The sequence below is a fragment of the Amblyomma maculatum genome, chromosome 8 (assembly GCF_055883805.1).
Source record: "Amblyomma maculatum isolate TAMU_Amacu chromosome 8, ASM5588380v1, whole genome shotgun sequence".
In the NCBI taxonomy this organism is placed as follows: Eukaryota; Metazoa; Arthropoda; class Arachnida; order Ixodida; family Ixodidae; genus Amblyomma; species Amblyomma maculatum.
In genome coordinates, this window is record NC_139351.1 from 84,422,873 (window position 1) to 84,447,064 (window position 24,192).

The following is a 24,192-nucleotide window of genomic DNA, read 5'->3' on the forward strand; positions in this document are numbered from 1 at the left end:
ATTTCTCGTTTTTTGTGAAAGACTCTGAACTTGTTTTTATTTCGATCGACCATTTTTACCTTTATCGCGATTTGTATTATGTCTAATACACTATAAAGCTTTCTCCTCGAAGGTAGATACGCACGCCGCCCTCAAAACACGTAAACCAAAATCTATCTCTTTTTACAGGAAAAATAGAACGTCTGCCTCAACGAATTTGTTTTTACATCAAAAGGCGTAGCAACCAAAATAGCGGGGTCCTTAGCAACTTTCCTGTTAGCTGTTTACGCATCCACCGAAAAGAATTCCACAGCGGGACTGATGACAATAAAAAGTTCCTTTTTTTATTGCATGAGTTCTGCTTCGGACAAAACGTGCCGGCATGACATTTTCTCGTTCGACAAGTTTGGTACAACACCCATACTGTGTTTATATCTCAGAGAAGCCGAGCACGAGGGGGACAACGGGGTAGCTTGTTCCCGCTGAAATAAAGGTTCACGCCTTACGGCACATGCAACCGAACCCCTTCTCTACCGCATGAGAACACCAACACTTAAACCACTAGGCTGTCGCTGCGAAAACAGTGCAACTCAAAATGACCTTGAATTTGAGCTAAAGAAAGAATCATGCTACAAAATGTACAAAAACAGTGCATGGCATTGCTATTTACCGATTGTCCAAACAATATTGCGTTTAAGAATGACTAGTTTAGGAAATTAAAATCAAACGCGCCGTATAGTAACCCGCAAGAACACTTTACGACTTAATTCGAACACCAATGTAAAGCTCAGTGCGTAAACCTCTCGCCTGCCCCAACTATCACGAACCAGATCAACTTATAAAATATTAGTTCCGGACGTGATTCCAATCGTAACATAAAACTTCACAATAATACTCTGGAACGTTTCATTTCCGCTTTCCTCAATAACGTCTACAATAGGGGGGTCCCTCATTCTATGGTCCAGACAGGTTTCAGCAAATAACAAACTAAAGTTCCTCTTAAACTATACCGACGTCACTCCGTTACAGGCCCCAGGACCTTGCAGCTGGAAGCACTTGGACAGTCAAAGAAGGTGGGTGATGGTAGATTTGATGCTCACTATGCCGCCTTGGCACTGTAGCACATCGGCCGAAATTTCAAACTCGAGGCAGTCACTGTTCTCCATAGCTATCTCCATGGAATCGTGCATATCAATCGGTATGCCTTCAAACGAATCTACTCCGCCGGATCCGTGATAATCAAGGTGGTACGCAAAATCACTGGCAGCTCCGTTGGAACCGAAACATTGCATCACGGAGCAAAAATAGTGAGCGTCCTCGTCCATCGTCGTCATCCGTAAAATGATGACGAACGTGTGCCCGAAGCATTCCTGTATCCAGGTCCACTGATCCGTCGACGTTTCTGAGTTACACTTCGCAGTGAGCATCACTTCATTACCTGCAAAAGTTGGGAAACGGGAATTTATGGAACGTGTTAGCACGAACTCCGTCTAGGAGGATAGAGAAGCTCTGCTCGTAGATTATGTAGCACCGCTTAAACGGTTTATCTAATCTTATGCAACTGAGTTTGATCCCTTCATGCCATACAAAAGCTTTCTAAGTACGCGACAGCACATGCGAACTTGAGCGCCACTATTTCTTGTGGTAATAAAGCTAAAGCCTTTCTTGCCTCATACTTAACGTGAACAGAAAGTTCGAGCAGAAACTGTGAGCAAAAAGCGTCAACACAAAACGCTCTCCCCTGTTATTCATAGAAAAGAATCATTCTTCAACGGAAACCGAACCACTATCCCTCCGATCTCCAGTCGAGTCCACGCTCGGCTGGTGAAAAGCGCATCGTAAATCTTCCTGCCTAGACTGAGGATAAAGTAACGATGACATTGACGATGCAGTAAGTGGTAATGATGACAGTAGCGATAATAATGAGCCTGCAGTTAGTGATAATGATACGGACGTTAGTAACGACGGCACTTCAGGAGTGCTTCGCGCTGAAAAGATGATCACACGAAAGATGGAGAGAAGATAGGCTAGGAGATTGGACTGCGCTTTTCCTGTGGTCGCCTTTTCGGCGTAAAGCACTCTTTAAGTATCACGAACCAATTAGCTGGCCAGAAAGGTTTTACTTTGGCAATGACTATGACTGTGCAATTAGGTGATAATGATGAGAGTCGCGACAGTGATGATGGTTATTATAGTAAGAACGACAAAGACTGTGTTAGTGAAAACAGCTCTGTAAAGTGGCTTTCGCCATTTCCGCTCTCAAGTACACTTAGGTGGAGTTCTATAGTCTTTTTACACGATCATCGCGATTTCTTGCGGCGCTTCGGATGAACGTTAGCTATAAAGGTGAACATTGTTGTGGCATTATGCGATGGACATCCTCATTCCTGGACATATGTTCCCACTTCGCTGCTGATTTATTTCGTAAAGACTGAACTTCGGGACAACATCGCTTCATTTATTATCAGTCTTATGTCTGTCGACGACGTGCCTGTTAGCAAAGCCGTGTGGCGGTATATACTGCAGAATATTATCGTCCATTCTTTACACGGCTCGGAGCTCTTTACATATTTTCTCCGGATGTCAATAAGTGCTTTACTTTTCAAGTTTATTGCATATGATAATTAAATATTATTGTGCTATTGAACCTGTCTGCTCAGGCTCTTAATTTAAATTCATCGTGGTGCTAACGTCTCTTAAGCGAAACACCAGCTTTAAGGAATGCAGTATTGAAAGGATCAGAATAACCACATGTTGAATTTCAATGGTGAATTGCGAGTGCTTAGTCGAATTAAAAATGAAGCCAATTTCTTAGTGCAGATCCCTTCCTTCATATTTGCCAAATAAATGCGTTCGCTCCCTCAGAAGATTGCTCCTTGGAGCATGTAACCCAATCAGCGCGGCTCCGCCCTCTGAAATGTCACCGTCACCTTCGGTCACCTACACTTTGTTGCGAGCAGATTTTTGTAGCTGTTGTGAAAACAAATGTATCTTATCGCATGAATATGCGTTTCTGATAAACCATAGCCAAGTATTGAATCGAAGCTGTGTGAGGTTCCGTTTAAAAAACCTGCCGACGCCGAGTGCAACGCGCAGGGATCTCAAGCGAAGTGTACGCCAGTTTTTTCTCCCTGCCGTAATCCGGGGCCGCTCGTTATATTGCAAAAAACGTAAAGAGTACTTATACTCTCACGTCGGTTGTGACGCCAAACAATTTACGAGATTCAAATGAAAAAAAAAAAAGAAAATCTGCTTCGAATATTTGCGTTGTCATGGCTGCTTTCGGGATTTAGTTCTTCCACAGCGGCTCGGACCACCATGGAGCAGGGAGCAGAAGCGGAATCAAGAAAAACGGCGCACCGGCTTCCGGTCAAATCTGATTTCGGCGGGAAAAATATTAAGGCGAAAGCATTTAATGCCTCGTCGTTGTCAGGAGGAGCTGTCTGCAGAGGGTGTCACACTTTCGAGGTGGATAGTTAAAAATAAACTATTCTCCTTTAGAATGACCTCTCATGGGCATCTTATTCTGGATAGCGGACAACGTTTCCACCTGGAGTTGGGCTGTAAAAGCCTCAGTCAAAAATTTGGAGCAGCACTTTCGTTTGTGAACTCTCTGGAGTTCTGTGTATAGCCATCTCATTATTCCTTAGCCATGCCCCCGCAACGACTCCTTGTGATAGCATGGTCGAAAGCTGCTCTGCCAGCTCATCGTACGTCCAACCGGCATCGCTCGTACAACCCTTGGATCCCCAGCCGAGCACTTTGCCAACAGCGCCAAGCCCTGTTTTTTTTAATCGCCTGGTCTTTACACTGCATTTTAGTCGGTCATATGTCAATAGCGTATGTAAATATCGTTTGTGTGATTTTTGTTCATTTTGTTTTCGTGAATTGCGCCACGCCCCGTATTGTGAAACGTTCATAATTCCCCTTGTCTACCGTGAATATAGCGGGATTCCGCGAATGACATACTGCGCCTTTAATTTCCGGTAAACAAATTATACAACGCCGCTGAACTTTGATGCATTCAATGGAATGCTGGTTGTGCTCGACAAGGGGCGCGCCATGTACCGTCACGACTGGTCATGACTTCACCGGGCGATTCATGCATAGACAAAGCTGACTTCGCTGGGCGTCCGATCCAGGCGTCCTTTCGGCGCCTTTCACTTGGTGCTTCCTCCAACGCCGCACCACACAGCAAACAAAACCAGACCCAGATGCCTAGGAGGCATTATTTCACGCTTCTACGCGCTTATGAGCAGAGTTAAAGTATGAGCCCGGTTCGCTTTCGCGCCAATGTTAACAGACTAGCAAATGATTCGCACCAAAGCGACGACTTTTTCTTCGATGCGATGTCTCGAGGTGATTCCCCAGCTGTATGCGGGTCTCTTCAACGTAGCAGGCGTTTAAAACACGAGCTCAATTAGTACAGGCATTTTAAATTGATTTACAGGATAGAAAAGGCGAGGTATCTGTCTGAATTCTTGGCGGACACATGTACCACGCCATAAAGGAAGGGAGGGAGGTAGGAATGAAAGAAGAGAGGGAGATAGAGGTGCCGTAGTGGAGGGCTACGATCCACCGAGATATAATTGATTTCGCCTCATCGCACTTTAGTGGTTAAAAGTGCCTTCTAGAATTTTTTTCCTTCACAATGGAGCATTCAGTGATCCACACCTGACCCCAATCTGGCATTCGAACAGACAACTCTCGCTCCTATTCTGCCATTGGTATATGACTGTTCTAAACGAGCTGAAAAGTGATCCAGATCGGCCACTGGAATTCAAAACTAGCCAGACTCAAGATGTCAAGAAGTTCAGAGCCTGTCATGGTTTTGGCATCTTTACCATACCCCAATACAATCTCAATGTTGCTGGTTTGGTTTGGTTTGGTGTGGTTTGTGGGGTTTAACATCCCAAAGCGACACAAGCTATGAGAGACGCCGTAGTGGAGGACTCCGGAAATTTCGACCACCTGGGGTTCTTTAACGTGCACTGACATCGCACAGCCCACGGGCGCCTTGCTTTTCGCCTGCATCGAAAAGCGGCCACTGGGGCCGGGATTCGATCCCGCATCCTTGGGAACAGTAGTCGAGCGCCGTAACCACTGCGCCATCCCGGCGGGGTCAATCTCAATGTTGCGAACAGCAGTCAATTGCCAGAGACACTCTCGTATCTAGGCAGGGTAATTGGAGGTTTACCTTGTACCCAGACCACAAAATAATATCAAATAGCAACAGGCTGTTCATACAAAAACAATTGCAGATCAATAAATAATAGAATGTTGTAAAAAGTAGAAACCGCGATAAAGCTGCATGGCATTAAAAAAAATGCGCAAATCTTTTTCCGCATGTCTACTAGGTGATATCTGCAATGATAATAGCGCAGGGACTACAGAAACTGAAAAACGCAGTAAATACCCAGACATTTGGTTTGAAGCTCCTCATTAAAGATGTAATGGGCCCTATGCTCTTTAGAGGTAAGGTCTAAAGCTTTATTGTTTGACAAACCTTATGTGCGCGATAATAATTAATGCATCTTTCATGAAGAGCTAGCTGCTTGGAACTTCGCTGCACTATGGTTGAATAAAATGAGAAGAGCTGTAATTGTAAACTCCTTGAAACAAATGGCTACAAAGCCAACGTCCACACCAAGAGCAAAAGCACATTTGCTTATTGGAGTTAAGCAATGCGATAAATTGTTCACAAAGTACTTTTTTCGCATGAACCATTTCCTTTCTTCTCTACGAAGAAAGTCTTTTTGAACTGAAGGTGGGTACAGGCCGTTAGTAGCAATAATGCAGAGTTTTATGTTATTTTAAGCTAATATGGCCTTCGGTGAAGACGAAAATCTCGACATATGGACAATTTGCAAAATAACTTGGTCGAATGTCGGCCACAGCTACCGTTGCAGAACCTGTGAAGCAGTGGTCCGGATCCGGATGATACACACCCTTAGGTGGTCGCAGGTTCCGATCGCATCGGCGAAATTAGTTTTCTTTCACATTTTGAATATTTTACCTTGAGCCCGGAAATTATTACAGCAATATTTTGTCGTCCACACCATGGCTTATTATTCGAAAGAAACTGTACTAATGCTTTAAAGCAGCGAACTACGTCTGTCGTATGCTGAAATCGATGGTTCAGTGTAGCAGCCTGCTGTGTTTAATATGTTCAATAGCGTTATATTCAACAGCAAAATATTTGCCTTTTTTTCCAAAATGCCGCTAGGTCCGATAAACGTACCTATTACCGACAAGTGACTTTTCCTTTGGCACATGCCGCTTCAAAGCACGCACATCTCACGGCCGCGATAAGACGGCAGCAAGCAGAGCTGTCATACCAGTCGTGAAAAAAAAAAGATGGTGGCGATTGCAGAGTCCTCCGCGTAAGTGTTGCTGTTTCAACAACAAGCCGTACGTAAGCACATCGGTAGTGTGGCTGACGATTTCAAGTAAAATGTAAATGACAGGAATAGTAAGGAAGGTAATGTAGAGCAAAGAAAGGAGATAAACTACTATAAGGCCACAGTATTATTTTGCCATTAGGGGAACAAAGTTTTGGAAAGCTCGTCCATCGTTTCGTACTTACGCTCACCTCGACTTGCTTGATTGCTCTAGCAATATATAATGCTTAGAAAAACATGAAATGAACTTTTGACTAGGGCACACAAAGCCAACAATGCTTTGCTATTCGAAAGGGTATTGCTGCAATCATTAGAAGCAGGACTTAAAAACTTGCCTGTTTTCGACTCCTTAATAGTAAACACAAATCAGCATAAACAAGTATCTTATTCTCAACATTGCGGCACAATACCCGTTTATAGTCAAGAAAAATGGGGTCCATTTGTGGTCATGAAAAGCACTGAAGGGTTAATTATTCATAACGCCTCAGATGAGCAAAAATGACGTCTCTACTGGCGGTAAAAGAAGCCGTTCTACCTGCCAAAGGCGGATATCGAGCATTAGCTGATGAAACATGCGGTGGCGGCACAGCGTAGATGAATTCGGTATATTGCGTGCCTCTCCGTTCATGGCTACAGAGCTATAATCATCGGCGCGCGCGTGCTTTTATATGCACCCCAGATCACATGTCAGCGCTTAGGCATGTGACGCCATCTTTGGCGCCATCTTTCGGACGTAGGATAATTTAATGATTTACTAAACTTTGTTTATTTGCGCATCATTGGAATGAGTTATATATATACATCATGGGCATATGAGACCACATTATTATTTCTTAGAGACGTTCAATTTATCAATTTTGCAAATACACAATACTTCTATTCACTGTGTTGAAAAACTTGAAGGTTAATGAACACACGCTCATATACACTTGACAGCCCAGTAGAAAGAAAACAAAACAACAGAACCGTGTCGGAAATAAGACAAAACGTTAACGTCACATTTTTCTGTAATTCTGCGTGGTTTTATGTTGTTCTATAGTAGTTTCTTATCTGTTTTTATGTAGCACGTTTATGTTGTAACTACAGCTAATTGTGATGTTACTAAACAATTGTTTTCACAACAGGTTTCCTGTCAAATACCGCGCAGAAATGATGTTATTGCTACAGAACACATTTTATCCGTAACAAAAATCATTGCTACAAGGAGTTCATTGTAATTTGCACCTAGAGCCACGCAGTCGTCTAAAAGCTATACATAAAAGAGTCTGGACACCAGAAATACCAGACCAAGGAGCACGCAACCGTTTGTGCTGTTTGCAGATGAATTTGCTGATGCAGATAAAAATATATAGACCTTCGTATGCCAGTGTACATCAGCGGATCGTCTACAGCAACCAATTTCACAATCTGTCATTTTATATTCCATACAACCCTATTCGTTAACTGGGCGAACCCTAAACGACTCAAAGATAATGAGCTAGTGCATTTTGAAAACGCGGCGAGAACGTTCCAAGCATGAAAATCAACAACTCTCAGTTTAACATGCTGACCTAATGATCTATTGCCTGCGGCTTTAACGTCCGACAGGCTAGTTTTCAACAAAAGCGGCGATGAAACAGTGCTGACAGCAGCCAACTAGGCAGGTCATCTAATAACTACACGCGTTGGTTTTGTTGAAATCCAAACGTCTGCAGAGGAACGCGCTTGAGAAAAGCTCACAAGGTTTTAAAATTTCGTTTTTACATTTGGGAGGAATACAGATAAGTAACACTCAAAAAAGGGTGTTTGCTTAAACTCCGGTTTCAACTAATCGTATTGGACCTCAGCGATGCCCAGCGGCAGTCATTGTTTACCTATTTTAGTTTGACAACAATCATAAAAATCAAGCTGCGCATAGCATACGGGCAGGTAGAACACTATAATTTGAGACCAGAGTTAAAAAATATTGGCAATACGAATATTTCTCTGCTAATTTACTAGTTCTCTCGGTGTACGACTGTCTTGCTCCTGATACCTAACAACATCCTAAATATCATTTAAATTGTTTTCCACGAATTTTCCTACTTGACTACTACGCGAAAATATAAAATCCGCATCAGCCATGTGTAGAAACAATATTACACCTTTCGTTTCCCGGTGAAGTGGTCACGCAAGCTGCCCCAACTGATTATTGTTAAAGACCACTGAACCAGAAGGTTGACAGTCATGTTTCGGAAAAAATGCCCTTACCTTCGAGGACGGTAACTTGCTGATGCGATCCTAGGAGATGAGGTTTTATTTGATCGACAGAACCTTGCCAAGTACACTCTTCGATTTCAAACGGACAATGAACTGGTCTGCATGAATGGAGAAAAAAATAAGCATTTGTGGCATTAAAATGTCGAGATCTTAAGGAACTAGTAGCGACACAGCTTTGTTTGAACGACAATCTATGCAGCCTTCATCGGCTCCGCACGTGTAAAAAAGATCAAGTAACAAGCAGATGCACTCGAAGGATTTGCCTCAGCTTTAGATGCAACCCCTCCGCTGTGCATTCTGCCGAGGCATGACCTACTCTTGACACCTTACTGCGACCTTTTGTGCCATGTGCTCATTACGTAAGGATGGCTTTGCAGCCCAGAAAGTTTGCTTTTAAGCCGTGTACGATGGCTTCTATAGCAATCGTGGAAGTCCCAGTCATTCGAAAGGGTAGGATGAAAAATCTTTTTGCCTTTAACAAGTTTGAAAACATGGGAATGCATTACAAGCCACACAGTATGGCCCAGAAGTAGGGCCCCCTGGGCTTTAAATGTTTGACAAAGGCTGTACACAAGGTACAGGGGGCATTTCATTAAATTTCCACGATCTGAATCGAACTGTCACGATGGGAAACAAGCCGAAAACCGCTATATATAAGCTTGCAGCTTACGATGTTGCAGCCAACCTCTTTCGATAAAGAAGTGACGGGCTTGAGTATTTGTCAGCAGTATATTTACAGCATACTTTTGAGATAAAGGATCTCGAAAACAGACCCCAGTGGCACAATATTACGTCAAATATAGCTTGCACGCTCACCACTTGTTCAGCGATGGATAAACTGGCTGCCTAAATAAGGTAAGTAGATAGTATATGTTACGCTACCACTTCTGAAAAAAGAAAAGCACAATTCACGACCTGTATCAAAACGTAAAACGCGTTGACGGACAAAAATTATGCAGCCCCATCTCAGAATAAAGCTGCCAAGAAATATACCCCTAATCAGAAAAGCGAGGCAGTTTGTTGGTAAGCTTTGGCGGCCAACGGTGTCATAGAAAAAAACACCTACAAATCTGTATGGCGAGCGCTGCAACGGAAGTGATCTAAACTAGTCAACCTGAACATGCATGACTGCTGGTGAACTATCTTGGCATCGACAGGTAGCCTGTAGTAACATCCTGAAGGCTTGAACTTGCACGAGAACACGACCTTGTTGGCCAGCTTCTCTAAGGCAAGGTTGCGAATGTTTCCTGCGCAAAAAGGACGTGATTAATCTCTCCAAACAAGAAATGCACATAGGGCCACTTTTGGACCCTTTGAAACGTAGGCGTCCGTAATAAATAGCTGGTTGATGACAATACAATCTTCTGCCGGGTATTTCAGTTTCGAAAGCTCATACTTGGACCTTAAGTGACTTTAATCTACTCTGCGCAGTAACTTTACCGGGAAATCGAGATAAAAATTAAGGTCAATACCTAATACGGGGATGGATGCGACAGCTTCTTTCGCAGATGACTGCCGGATGAACAAGAGGCGGAGGCGGCAACCAGGAAAACGTCCTTCGTGCTTCCTCTCGCAACTCTTTTACCAAGACGCTCACTACATCTTGTTAAAATCAGTCAATACGTATCAAGTGACAATTTTATGACGCATTTTTTATTAGAAGCATCTGTGATTAGGTCAATTTTTATTTTAGCAGGAGCATCATCTTTCATCAGGTCTTTACTCGAATCCTGTAGAAATATAGAAAATATCTCATTCTGTCATGTTCAGTTAAATATTCCTAATGGAAATCAGTTCTTATGACGTAATCTCAATAATCTTGCAAAAATATATGCACTCATACGTAATTTTTAAAGGTGCGAAAAGTATGGGACAAACACAGTAAAAACGACGGGACGAAGCGTGGATTGTCACGTTAAATTTGATCTTAGGAACGTATCTGTGCATGTGACGATATATGGTGTGCTCAGTAAACTAGCTGGAAGTACGGCGCTTCTTCCCATTGTCCTCAATGTGTTTGTCCCATGCTTTTCACGCCTTTAAATATTAGGAATGCACTGCAACTAACTCACCCAGAAACCAGTTCTCTTAATCTTTCATGTTCAGCTATGCCTAATGGAAATGAGTTACTATGGCGTGATTACAATATTCTTGGAAATATGTAATCAAATCTTTCTGGGCAATACTAATCATGGAATTTTAAATCAAAATTGGCAGCTTTAATGTCTTTTTATAGGCCTTTTCTCACTCACCGATCGGCTCGCGGCAAGTGGGACACTTTCCCGCGACCATCTTTATGCACTCAGAGCATACGAGGTGTCCATGAGCGCATTGTATGATCGGTGGCACTACGCTGTCTGAACACACGGGGCACTCGAAAAGGCTTTCCAAGTCATCCTCCTGGGGCGAGTTGTGCGATGCTGGAGACGATGGTACGGCGCCAAACTGCTGGTTGCTACCATCTTTGCTGGACATGGTCGTCCAACACTGGGTCCCGTTGAGGTCGAAGGGGGTAGTAATCCCAGGTGGCCACTTTCTGTCTGAAAAGAAATTAATGATGTCCTTGCTTCTGCCTGTCGATGGCCACTGAGACCATCACACGATGTAATTGTTGAAAAGAAAAAAGTGGCAAAAACAGTGTCAGAAGACAATCGTGCGCATTTTACAGGGTATAATACACCTCACTGAAAGCAAGGTGTATAAGAGTTCCATTTTTGCCTGTAAAAATAGTACCGTGTCCAAAGTCTTCTGACACATCGTGGTCGATCAGGGTTTTTTTTTTTTTTGGCTTTTTGTCTCCTGAAACCATGATCACGGTTTCAAGCCTGACCTTAACAGGCGTATTCAGCATGGGCAATAATAAGACGCGCGAGAGCTGCCACAGGAGATCGTATGCTAAATTAAATTGGCACTGTCGTTTACGGCGGATTCCAAAGTGCATGATGTGAAGAAGCCATTGCAAAAAATGGACGAAGTACAGATGAGACAATGCAAAGCGAAGGTGTATAAGCCTATATGCTCCCCGACTAGAAGTTGCACCTTTTTCCGCCGCTACATTCAGCAAGTCTCGGCGGCTTTTACAACGAGGTGTTACCCACTGTAGCAGACAGTGTCTCAAGCCCTTTGGGATGAAGTGCGTAAAAACAAAAAAACTTCAGTGCTTAAGGAGAATTCTTAGCCGACATTACGCTAAGAAATAGAGAAGCGAATTCCATTCATCGAAGAACCAACGCTCGAATATGGAGCGCGTGTTGAGCAGGCGAACCACGCCTCTACTCGAGAGGGGAATGTTGTAAAGTTGTACCTGTGCGAAGTTTAAGCGAAAGAACATTCATGGGCCCATTTACATATCACGTATATTGGGAGGTGTTTTTTCGCCCCTTGAACTGTTGTGAATGTTTCTGCTGAGCAATGACGCCGTCCCCCCTGCACTCAGCTATGTGTGAATAAATACTTTAATGGCCTAGAGGATATAAAAAAAACGCAGCATATGTCCCATATCTCCTTGAACACCTGAACCGAGCTGTAAGTTAAGGCAGGAAGGTGGGAGCGAATGCGAGAAGGAAGAGAAAAGGGTGTGCTAAGAGGAGACTTTAGTTTGTGGTTTATAGAGTAACACCCCAAAGCGATTCAGCCAATTAGAGACGCCGAAGTGGAGGACTACGGAAATTTCTACTACCTAGGGTTTTTTAACTGTACTAATAGTTTTGTGCGTAGCGAGCGGCCCATATTACATAAAAATATCGCGATAGAAATCGGAATTGAGCTCCTCCCACCCTGAGCGACCGCCATTTTGCTCGTGTGATGTCAGACGAGACGCGGCTGAGCGTCGTCTGCAATTGAGGGTGCAATATTTAAGGACACGTCTCTCTCTCTCTTTATTTTGTGGACGATTGACACAGTGGTCGTCCCTCATACAGATGTGCTAGATCAAGATATGTTACCGCACGAAAGCGATTTAGAGTAAGGCATGTTTTCTTCAGTATAAGGTACGCTCACAGTCAGTGCGCTGCGCGGTTAGGTTTTTAGCTACTTATCGGCGCACTAATCTGTGTTTCCAACCCCGCGACGCTGACGGAACTGATCAGTGGGCGGTCGCCTGATATGTTTTGGTCGGATCGCGATCGAAGGCCGAGCGAGAACTTGACATACGATGATCTAACAGCTTGAACCACTGCGCTTGTCTGTAGCTTAACTCTGTTGGAAAAAGGCAAACAAGCGGCGACACATGTTCCCCCTTGTCATCAGCAATGACCTAGGGCAGAAATGTCAGTCGGCGCCGAATAACCGTTCCGTGACGGGTAGGCATGGCGCGAGTACGCGGGGTTTGGGTCAGACTTTCGGCGATTACGGAGCGCTCATTCACAAGCTTTAGGGGTTACATGTGGCCATCGAGTGTAGTTCTGGCAGTGACCCCAAATTAAGTTTCACTAATACGGTCATATAACAGCAAGTCAAGGGGTACTGCTTCGTGGATAAATGCTGACTGCTTCTCTAATGACACAAGGTATGTTCTCGCCTCAACTTATGCTTGTTAGGGATTTCCTCTTAGTTTTGGACCTAAAGAGCGACAGACAGTAGCTGAGCAATCAGCAACACAACGCTGACCCCTCCCCCGTTTCGTCGCGCACACGGCGGTAGGAAACGTTGGACATGCGTCTATTTATATTCGTGAGACTTTTGTTGCTAAACAAGGCAACTCCCAAGACGTAAGAATAATATGCTTCTGATAGTATGTGTAATACAGCATGAGGTCACCGATTTCATGCCTTCTCTACAATGCATAGACGAAGCCCAAAACAAGTCCGATGACCGCATATTATACTAAAGGCTTGTCAAAGAAAAAGAATACGCGAATAAAATATTTTTGCTGAAGAAAACAGAAGCTCTCAGTGATCGCCGTCCACGGCGTGCATGCAAGAGCGCAGCCGACACCGCGTATAGCAGACGATCATAGTCGAAATTTTTTGTGTTGCTCAGTTGTGTTAGCGAAAGGACAACCGTAGTGCGAACGCTGACGTGGCCCGTGGCGTACACGGCCCTCACGCAATCCGAAGCGCCCCAGCTGTCGAAGGAACTTGATCGTGCAACGGGTAGCGCTGAGCGATGCGGCAAATCGGCGGACATGGCCTGGGTAACATCCGAGCCGCCGGAGGAAATGCCTAGCTCGGGGGCTGGCGTGAGCGGTTGTTGTTCGGACGTGAGGGCAAGTGAGTCATGCGCTGCTGGCCGCAATGCAGATCATCATCATCATCATCATCATCATCATCAGCCTGATTATACCCACTGCAGGGCGAAGGCCTCTCCCATATTTCTCCACTTAGCCCGGTTCTGTGCTAGCTGCATCCACTTGACCCCTGCGAACTTCTTAATCTCATCCGCCCACCTAACTTTTTGCCGCCCTCTGGTACGCTTTCCTTCCCTTGGAATCCAGTTTGTTACCCTCAGCGACCATCGGTTATCCTCTCTTCTCACTACATGTCCTGCCCATGTCCATTTCTTCTTAATTTCTACTAGAATGCAATGCAGATGCGGCGCCGCACTTTGACGACGGTGCCATACTCGCTCCTATTACCGCTAGCTTGCAAGAGCTGGCGCACAAGAAAACAGAAAGCGATCGTTCAAGTGCTACCGCCGAAAACAGCGGAAAAGCAGCCGCGAGAAAGAATGCTGTCATCGTAAGGTTCAGAAGCTGAAACTATCGCAAATGGAAAAACGACATTCCCAAACTGCAGAAGTGGACCTGTACTGAGAATATCACGACTGGTGCGCAAAACGTAAGGAGAGGAAGAGGTCGTTCAGCAAAGCGTATGAATGAATGAAGAACTATTTAGACAGAGAATTCCCCCGCCATGGGTAGGGCCCTTAGTCCAGGGCCCCAGTGGCCTTTGCAGTCTTGCGCGCTCTGTCGATCAGCTTGAGCTGGTCATCAGGTGTCGAGCAGGACGACGCAGCCTCCCACTGCTCCGGTGTTGGTGTGGTGTTTATTAGCGCTACCTGTGTTTTTTGACACGGACTCGCGCTTGGTTATTTCTTCGCACAGAAACAGAAGGAAAATGTTGTTCCGGGAAACGGACAGCCGGAGCTTCAATGAAATGGGTAGTCTCAATGGTAACGCCATTGGCTTAAGTCGGACCCCCTAACGTGAGAATACAAGCCCCAAAGTTGCCACTTGTTGGTGTTTATCTTCATGACACAGGATTTTAAAGATGTATTATCTTTGTCTAGTGTTCGAAAGTGATGTACTTTTGAAGTGTAATCTTCGAATGTGTGGATGCGTTCCAAGCGCTGCTGAGCTGCCCCTTCATATAGACGGATGTATAAGAGGTAAAGAGCCTGGCGTGATTTAATGAAGTTTGTGTCGTGCATGCGGGCTGACCTGTTGAGTTTTCAGCGTAGTTGTGACGCTTGTGGGTATACGACGTAAAACTCTACGGAAGCCATTTTGCAGAGTGCTTTGGGAACTAGAACGTGCTAAGGAAGCCTTCAGGTTAACTTGGCTCAAGACAAGCAGAGTCGGACAACCCCGGGGAGCAGCATCATCGCAACAATCCCTTTGGACAACGGATTCAGCCCCCTGCCCTTCAAGATCTCCCTCCTCCGGCGGGGCAGTCTGTCATGATTCGCCACCGATATGTGCGACAGCCGTCGTGGCCGCAGCGTAATCTAACGAACGCAACAGCATCAGTCAGAGCAGCGAGCATTTTTGCCATTTCAGCGCCGTGCATTCGGCCGCCCAATGCTTCCTCCCGCGGACATGCTTCGACATGTGAATCTACATGCGTTGTCAGGTATGTGCTTGCGTGTGTGTGCAAGCGCTAAACAAAGCCCAACGCTCGAGGGAGAGTGCGTCGCTCTTGCCCGTTGGCAGGAGGTTCCTCCGCGCCACATTGACTGAGTCTGCAAAGCTTGCTCTGACATGAATCCTTCCTTTTCCTCTGAACTGCCGAGTGTATAAAAAGCAGCGGCTCCTTCCGCTGAGAGAGGCGACGACGAGACACGCCTGCTTTGTGAGCGACACGGTTTTCTCTCCGCGCCTGCTTCTCTGCCCGTTCTTACGTGATGTTGCTAGCCGACGCCTCATCTTTGCCGGGGCTGATGTTGCCCTGCGCTTGTCCCCGAGCAGCATGACCAACGCTACGTAGGGCCTCGAGCCACATCTAACAGTCTGATTGCTGCTCAGGATGTGGCCAACAAAAGTAACAGCACCGTTCTACACTTCATTTTTTAAAGCCGCCGTCCCGTTTTCACACTAGTTCTGAACAAGGCTATCAGCCACGCGTTCGCGCGTTTTCTTTCATAAAGCTCGCGACTGTACGCTCGCACAGGCGTCGTCGTACCCACTGCAAGCGCACGTGGCTGGGGTTTTTCTGCGATGTTGTTGCTATTGTAACTCAGAATCCGGAACTTTAGGGTAACGGTAGCACCCTGATAAGTTATCTCAAGCACACGCGCGTGCAATTTCTCCCTTTACGATGCCCATAAAAACATTAAGCAGGTCAAGCAGTTAAAAAAACTATACAAGTATTATCTAAACATAATCAGGCATCCCCACAATAAACATGCGAACACGGTACCACATCTACTTGGCAGAATGATAGTGAAATGGGATAGACTCGAAATCCATAGAAAATCTGCAGCGCATGCTCCGTCGCCGACGGTCTGGAACGTTGCACGATTATGAGCTGCCTTATCGCAAGCCTTCGCATACTAGCGGTTCCCTTGTCGAGTGCAGATTACTCAGCGTGAAACGCCAGAGGGAAGCGATAAGGCGCGGAGCCGAGAGAAAAAGAATGACATACCTGCCGAGTAAACGATATACTTGCCGTTGTAAATAGCACCAACTGATCTCCAGAAGCAAATACTCCACCTTTCTCAGCAGGCTTCAATTCGTGTAAGTAAATATATGTAGTAAAGATAATAAATATAATAGATGACTATCCGATTTAAACTGTTCAGCTGTCGACTTCAACACGTAACTCAAGCCGAAAACATTGTTTGGAATGACAAAGTGATTACTAATTGGCATACACATGTGCAACCGTATGGCTATAATGGAGAGCTATGGAGGTACAGGATTCACAAAAATCTCTAGGCTAAGAAACATTGTTCCTGGTCTCGGCTCTAACCAGGACCCCCGCCATTCCGGAGCAGTTCTACCACCTGAGCTAACCAAGAAATCTAGCAGATGGTTGGACGACAGTAAATTGATCAATAACAATGCAAGCGTAAATGGTTCAAGGCTTGGGGAGTTTGACAACGCTTACGTGTATGCCATTGAGTAATCACTATGTTATTACAAATTTACTACACATTTTCGGACCCCTATACTTTAGACAAATGTTTTTATGTTCTGTTCACACTTCACTAATTTCTCGCATTTCATTGTGTGCCTGAAAATTCACCCAAGTAATTTGAGCGAGCTGTAGGTGGAGGTTGAACCGTGTCGAACCTGTTCTTAATTTTTTTTTTTTTTTTGTCACAAAAAAATTTCTAACCGCCTCCCTTGCACCGCCGCCTTGTCTTTAAAGCCAGTTCAGCTGCTCCTTATTATCTAAGACGCGCTTTTTACAGTGCTCTTGCACAGAGAAAGAAGACACACGCAACGCTATCTGTAACGCTGTGTGTGTCTTCTTTCTCTGTCATTGTCTTGATGCGCTACATTTTGCTCCCTTCGATCAATGACCAACAAGCCCAAGTATCTACCCTTCTGAAAAATTTTTCCTTTAGCTCCAAGAAAATTGCCGTCGAAGTTGCGAACACGTTAACTTAAGAAAACGTGCAACTGCCCTGCGAAACAATGGTACTCATTGTCGAGATTTTCCCACGCAGAGAAAAATGGAAACTGTGCCTTACCTTTCCCGCAGAGGACGGCGATATCCACAGAAGGTTTTTCTGTATGTTCGTCGCAAACACCGTGGGTAAACGGCACACCCACCGCTGAACCAGCGCTCTAAATCGCACCACAAAACACGCACTGTCTCAAAGAGAGGCACCGAGCGGCTTGCACAGCACACAGGCTGCGTTGCTGCCACCCCTTTGGCGAAGCGCGTCGATCACTTACGCGCCTTCCGACGCCGAAGCGAGCATGCGCGCATACGGCAATGCCTACGGTGTGGGAGCGGCAGCGCTGGCCGAACCTGTTGCGGGTGATAAGGCTCCGTATTAAAGAAAGGGGGAATGGATTGGAGAGGCTCTGATAGTTCGGTACAGCGCTTTATGCCCATGGTAGGATCGGATTCTGAGCGTGACGTGCAGCGGTGTTCAACTGCACCACTTTCGTTACAGCACGCAAAGATCAGCATAAGCGGCGTTTCTTGATTGCGCCAAATCTCGTTCCTATTCTTCCGCAGAGCAAATATGACTGCGGATACGCACATGGCTTTGGTTTGGAATCGGTCATGCTTAGTATACGTTTCTACGTGTTTGGGTCGCAAGAACCATCGTGTCTGCAAAAATCAGGACTGAAATTACATTGGTAGGAAGACAAATATTAAATCACTTGCGTAAGACGGTAAGCTGGAGATTTCAATTCCTTTTTGTTGTTGACCTAAGCACAGGTTTAAGCAGAAAAAAAAAATCATACCCACAATTTGAGACTTGTGTACTCCTCCGATTACAAAATATGACTTATTATAAGTAATGCTTTGAGATGCGATACTTCAGTTAAGTACGCCTTGCTTTCTTCTGCTGCGCTACATACAGCAGCTAGAAGCGCTCTAGGTGACGGACAAGACAGGACTAAAATTGCCTTTCGCTGATGCTGAAGATAGTGCTTTATCACCGTCGCCTAGCGAGACTGCTACTCAGCAGGGAGTCGCTATCGGCGCAGCCTGATCGCCAGAAGTGCAGTATTTATGCGATGCAGTTATCTACTATGCGCCACATGAACACCGTTATCAGATCTCGCGGAGAGGTGCACTAGGCAGGCACCAGGCAAGGAGTGAGGTACCATTGCCGTACAAAGCGTTTGCGCTGCCTAGTAGAACTTTGCATGTGCTGGTGCTAAAAATATATTTAGGATATTCATTTCTTTTATCTGTGTTGTGACTGTTTCTTTTTAGAAACGTAGCTTTGGAAGCCAAATAAGCGTACCGTAGTTGTCAAAAGTAGCCGGGCTGCTCTGGAAGAGATAGTAGCAGGCGGACAGCCATGCGACGGCATGACGTTCGCTGACGCTTGCCGGCACCTTTCACCTGCGAGGTTAGAGCAGCTGATGCAACTTCGCACCATCAAACTCACTCGTTGGATGTGAAAGGCTAGGTCTGTATAGACGTGCGGGTGGAGTTTTTGCGTGTGCGGAACATAGTTGTGCAGACCGAGGACCCTCAGCATAGTTGGGCTGCTATTCGCGCTCTTCGGCAACTGCATTGAAGCGAAGATCGGACTTGTTTTTTTCAATATATATTTATAAGTGCTTGCGTTATGTACACCGCTGGGGTAACGCACCAGCATAATACAATTTTTCTGCCGGCTTGATGAGCCTGTAAAAGGCAGGCGGTAGTCGACGCCGCGAGCTGTGGTTATTCGTTTCTAGTACGAATGTGCTTGATTAGCGAAAACGCTTTGCCCTGAAATAAGGAGTTGTGCGTACTGAGAAAAACATCATCATCATCATCAGCCTGATTATACCCACTGCAGGGCGAAGGCCTCTCAGCCTAATGGCTCAGCGTGAAGAAGGCGTCATTAGGCTTTGTTTTTTTTAATCTCACCGACAATAAATTATCGCAATGAAGCACTGCCCTGATTTACACACAGTGTAACTAGCGTGCTTACTAATACGCTTTGAAATTGAGAAGGAGAGGTAAGTGAGCTTGAAAGGACAAAATATTTCCCAACATCACTGCAATCTAGCTACAAACAATGGTAGTACACGAGGCACCCCTGAAAAGAAAAACCGTGCAGAGAATGAAAGCTTTCTTACTGGACCACAGATTGATAAATAGCGTAGAGGACGCGTCGGGAGCTATAAAAGAGAGTAATGTGAGCGGACTGCCTGAGGCAGCTGTAGACACTCTTCATAAGCTGGTAATGACAGATCCCAAATAGAATATAATACCATCGGCTGATTAACTGAAGCAAACTTTGTGTAGTTGCAGCACGGCTGGCCTTCGCACCCCATACTGTTTTCTCCATCTTCTGGGCTGCGCCCTTTACGTTAAAGAGTTTCTGGAGGCACATGAACCAAAAAAGCAAACAGGTAAACCTTATGCTCCTGCGTAGATATTTTGAACCAAAAATAATAAGACATACAAAGTGCAAGAAAACAGGAAATTCAGGATGTGCAAGGAAGTAAACGGTACTAGATGCGTTAGGATTAAAGCACTGCAGCGAATTGTAGTGGGTGTGGCAGCGTATATGTCTCCGGATGACTTTTTGACTCATAATAACACGCCTATCACCGGACTTCTCTTGTTCTTCGTTCTTTTGTCCGAGTGGTGCTCACTGGTACCTGCCTCACAAGTTGATGAAGTGAAAATGACACGAATTATTTTGCGAAAGAAAGGATCTAGAGGTGAATAAGAGAGATTGATAGCAATAAAGAGATCAATAAAAAAGAAAAATAACGAAATAAACATCTTTCACACAACTAATATCATGACTGCAAATGCCGCAGCCGAATGGGGATCAGAGAGAAGGTAACACTGTATAAGTGGGGAAAGCGACACAAACAGGAAAAGACACCAACAACCTTCTTTAAACTTCATAGTTTCTGGTCGGTGGGTACACAGCGGGCTGCGCCGGTGTGAGAAAAAGTCCCCTAATTCGTCTAAGCCATACGAGATTGCAGCAAGCGCAGCGGTCCGCGACGTAGTGGAAGGCAATGCTTTTCTATGGGAGATACTTGCGTTTTGAGGATTACTTTTTAGTAAACTGAGGCGGATGTTGGTAGGAAAATATTTCTGTCCCCTTGTTTTTGTCTAGGTCCATTATCAAGCGCAGTTTGGTGGGTTCGCGCATGCGTGAATAAAGGCGCAGAAGCTGAAGAATTTTTCGCACGTATTTTGAACCTGTTGCACTAATAAGCAGTGTCACGTTGATAACAAAACATTAATCATCACTCGTTTCGTTTGTCCTTTGACTTTGCCTCTGGTTATCGCATCAGTTTGCCCGCTCATAAGTTCACCCTCTCCAAGCGCACTCGTTTTATTCCTAGTTCTCTGGTTACTTTATTCCTTCCTTAAATTAGAGGTTCTCTGTGTTCTGCGAGCGACAACTCAACTGCGCCCGCCCCCCTCCCATTACTGTATACCATTATTTTTCTTTCTTTCTTTCTTTCTTTCTTTCTTTCTTTCTTTCTTTCTTTCTTTCTTTCTTTCTTTCTTTCTTTCTTTCTTTCTTTCTTTCTTTCTTTCTTTCTTTCTTTCTTTCTTTCTTTCTTTCTTTCTTTCTTTCTTCCTTTCTTTCTTTCTTTCTTTCTTTCTTTCTTTCTTTCTTTTGCCATCAAGGTACAGATTACATAAAAGAGTGAAATAGAATATCACAACAATGGGGTAAGAAAACCAAGAATAATTTATAGGATAAAAAACAACAGAGGTAGAAGCTATGGTTTACAATTTTCTTAGAACTACAGTAGAGATTTGATAAACAATATACTGAGGGTTGCACCAAAGTAGCATAATAAATCAGCTAATGAACACAAACACATTACTCAGCGTTGTAAGGATCCTTTCAAGTTGAATGGGACGATTGATGCTAGTTAAAAGTGCGGGTAAGGAATTCTACTGAAATACGGAAGCTCCCACTGAAATGCTCCCAGCCCAATCATTTCCTCTGTACCAGTTCAATAAAGGCAACAATTAAGGTTAACAATTTTAGTAAAACATCAAAGAATGATAAAAAATAATGTGAGCCGGTGCACCAATGCAGCATAATATGTGAATGGATACACATATAATATTGAGTTATTTAGCGTTGTAAGGAGCTTTTTAAAGTGAATGGGATCATTGATGCTGCCTTTATAACCAATTCCATTTTCCCTGGTTTTTCTAAAATACGAACGTGTACATGTCACCGTATTGCAATAGGACACTGGGACTTTTGTTCGTGGTTACGACGATAAGAAAAGAAAGGTGGTGGTTGCTGCGCGTGCGGACCATGCACAGTGCCTACTTCGTTGAAACCTATTTTATAGCGTTAAATTTTCTTTACCTGACTAGCTCTTAACTTATACACCGCCATCGTAGTCCAAGGTACTGTGCGCTGACGGCTTGTTACGTTGACGGAGGCGCCGCAGACCACCCGGTGAAATTGGCAGCGTGCCAACTCGCTTTTACATTACTTTCATGTCTACAACATTGACAAGAGGTTAATGGGGATTGTGCAGTCGGATGTCAGATGCAGTGGGTGTTCTTGCAATTACTGATGGCTCTTGGGACTGCTGGAGGCAAAAAGGCATTAAATAGCGGCAGCAATTATTCCGGTTTTTGTACACGTAACTTCGTCTACTCAGTCCGTTGCACGTTAGCGATTTGTGGGATATGTAAGAAATAGGACGAGTTGTCGCATTTCCTTCGTTAAATAAGGGGTTAGGAATGCCCTATGAATTCTTTTCTATATTTTTATTCCATTTGCCTCATCGAACGCATGATTCGCTGTCCCTGTCCTATTTTTGTTATCTGAAGTGAGAACACTGCGCTTCCCCAGTGCATTCGATTGAAAAACTGTGACTCAATGACTGAGTGATGTACTGCTCACTTAACCGCATTTCTACACAAAGCTCAACTTAAATCTTTTCTTCTCTACGTTGTTAGGATATAACTTGCGTCAATAGTATTGACCAGCCAATAAATTATTCTATACTTTGCGTCTGGACCGCTGCAAAGGGCACGGCCTAAAAATAAAGCGCTGCTGCAACCTTTTTGGTGATGACGGAGAAAACGTTCTGTCCACGCAACGGCTTGCGCGGGAGAAACGCGCCACGCGTGATCAACTCGCTGCTGTCACAATGACGCCCTTCATGTATGTGTTCACTTCCTCCGCCGAAGATTCACCGCTACATTGACGCTGACGCTGCTGTCAGCGGTCCGGTTCGGAAGAGCGTGGCTGGTACTTTATCTGATCCCTAGCATCCAGTGACGCTTGTGCTGCGTCCCTACCCTAATATGGTTACACTGTTTCTGGCCAATGTCGAATTGAAGGTATCCTAAAATTCACACGCGAAGCGAAAACTAATACCTCATGAGCTCGGATAAAGGAAACACCGTAAACACCTGCTTAAGGTAACGAGGCAGTTCTAGAATAAAAAAACAAAAAAAAAACAAAAAAGGTTTCGGGGTGGATGATTGGGCGATGCGTTAAGAAATTAGCAGGAGATAAGGCTTCCGCAACTTTTAGTCTGTCTGGTCGAAATCTTTCTCATGGAACCGGAACAGTTACTGTGACGACGATCAGTGACGTGATATGCGCGGTTCAAATCACGAGAATAACCGGCGTCTCAGTAGGGAGGAAACGTGTTGGAAAGCTAGGTAAAATGAATTTTCTTACGAAAATCAAAAATTTCAAATGGTACAGAAGCCAATGTTACCGTCGCAAACTTGGGACTTCTGAACGTTACGAGGAGTCTGCTTTCGTCAGCAGTGATCGCCGCTTAACTGGTTGGAATGGTGATTTCTATAAAATTATTCACTGCCAATAATATGAGTGCCGGAGTGATCTTAGTCAATTCGCTCGTCCGCAAAAGGTGAAAATTACGAGCATATTAGTGCCTTTGGGATTGAGATGTAGGTGCCTAAGCACTCTTTCATTGCAATGTGTAGTGAATAATGAGATGAAAGGTCACTGAGGAACAAATTATTCCATGTTTTCCGGAAGAACGGCGCTGTGATTAAGCAGCTCTGTTAATGTGTTTAGTAATGAATTGCTACCTGTAGCTATTTGCATCGAATGTTCCAAAGAAATGTGAGGTTCCCTGTGGAAAAACAAAAACAAAGGTATTACTTAATTTTAAATTTAAAGCACATCCTTTTTGAACTTGTAGCTACTTAAAGCAGAAAGTATGCTAGCTCAGAATTTTCATATACTGCTCTCTCCAGCAGTCAGTTTTTCCTGCCCAGTCCACTATACAGCTGCATGAAAAGGCGGCTTCGGTCTGATGTAGGACCAGGCAGCTACAGAGCCGGCAGCGCAATTTCCCAAACCAACGCATCAGTATGATCATTGTGCTACTGAACACGTCTTACTTTATTGCCACGTGACCAAATATATTCACTCCCCTCTCATAATTCCATTCAACCTGGTCACATGATATATCCATATCTATGAAATCACGGTTCAAGATCTGGCGTTAATGGATCATGAAATGGGCCATTATTTAGGCGTTAAGAAATCCAGAGATAGTTCAATGGCGTATATCTTAGGAAAGCTAGAAGTTTTTGTATTCCTGTTATGAATACTTAAACTGTTTCTGGTCTAAATATTTCAAGCCTTCTGTTACTGAGTTGGTCTAAAATATATTACCAATACTCACTCATACGTATATGACTCGAGATATACGTGTTTGTAGGACAGGTATGTGACACCACCGGAAGATTCCATGTGGCCGACACGTTCTGGCGGCGTGTTTAGACTTGAT

At 44.5% G+C, this 24,192-nt stretch overlaps 1 protein-coding gene across 1 annotated transcript; it reads right to left on the reverse strand.

The window, feature by feature from the left end:
• Positions 1–303: 303 nt before the first annotated feature.
• Positions 304–17,748, reverse strand: LOC146181681 (E3 ubiquitin-protein ligase SIAH1B-like). Its single transcript, XM_084576678.1, has 5 exons — positions 17,475–17,748; positions 10,871–11,158; positions 9,733–9,865; positions 8,610–8,716; positions 304–1,417 (listed from the first exon to the last, which is right to left on the reverse strand). Exons 2-5 carry the CDS (start codon positions 11,091–11,093, stop codon positions 1,044–1,046), a joined length of 837 nt encoding a protein of 278 aa, XP_084432804.1. The 5' UTR covers positions 11,094–11,158; positions 17,475–17,748; the 3' UTR covers positions 304–1,043.
• Between the last annotated feature and the right edge of the window lie 6,444 nt (positions 17,749–24,192).

Coding starts and splice junctions, on each gene's coding strand:
- LOC146181681 (XM_084576678.1), bottom strand. CDS start 11,093: ATGTCCAGCAAAGATGGTAGCAACCAGCAGTTTGGCGCCGTACCATCG. Junction 9,866..10,870: donor CACTTGCCGCGAGCCGATCG/GTGAGTGAGAAA, acceptor CTTTTTGCGCAG/GAAACATTCGCAACCTTGCC. Junction 8,717..9,732: donor CAGCAGTCATGCATGTTCAG/GTTGACTAGTTT, acceptor CCATTCATGCAG/ACCAGTTCATTGTCCGTTTG.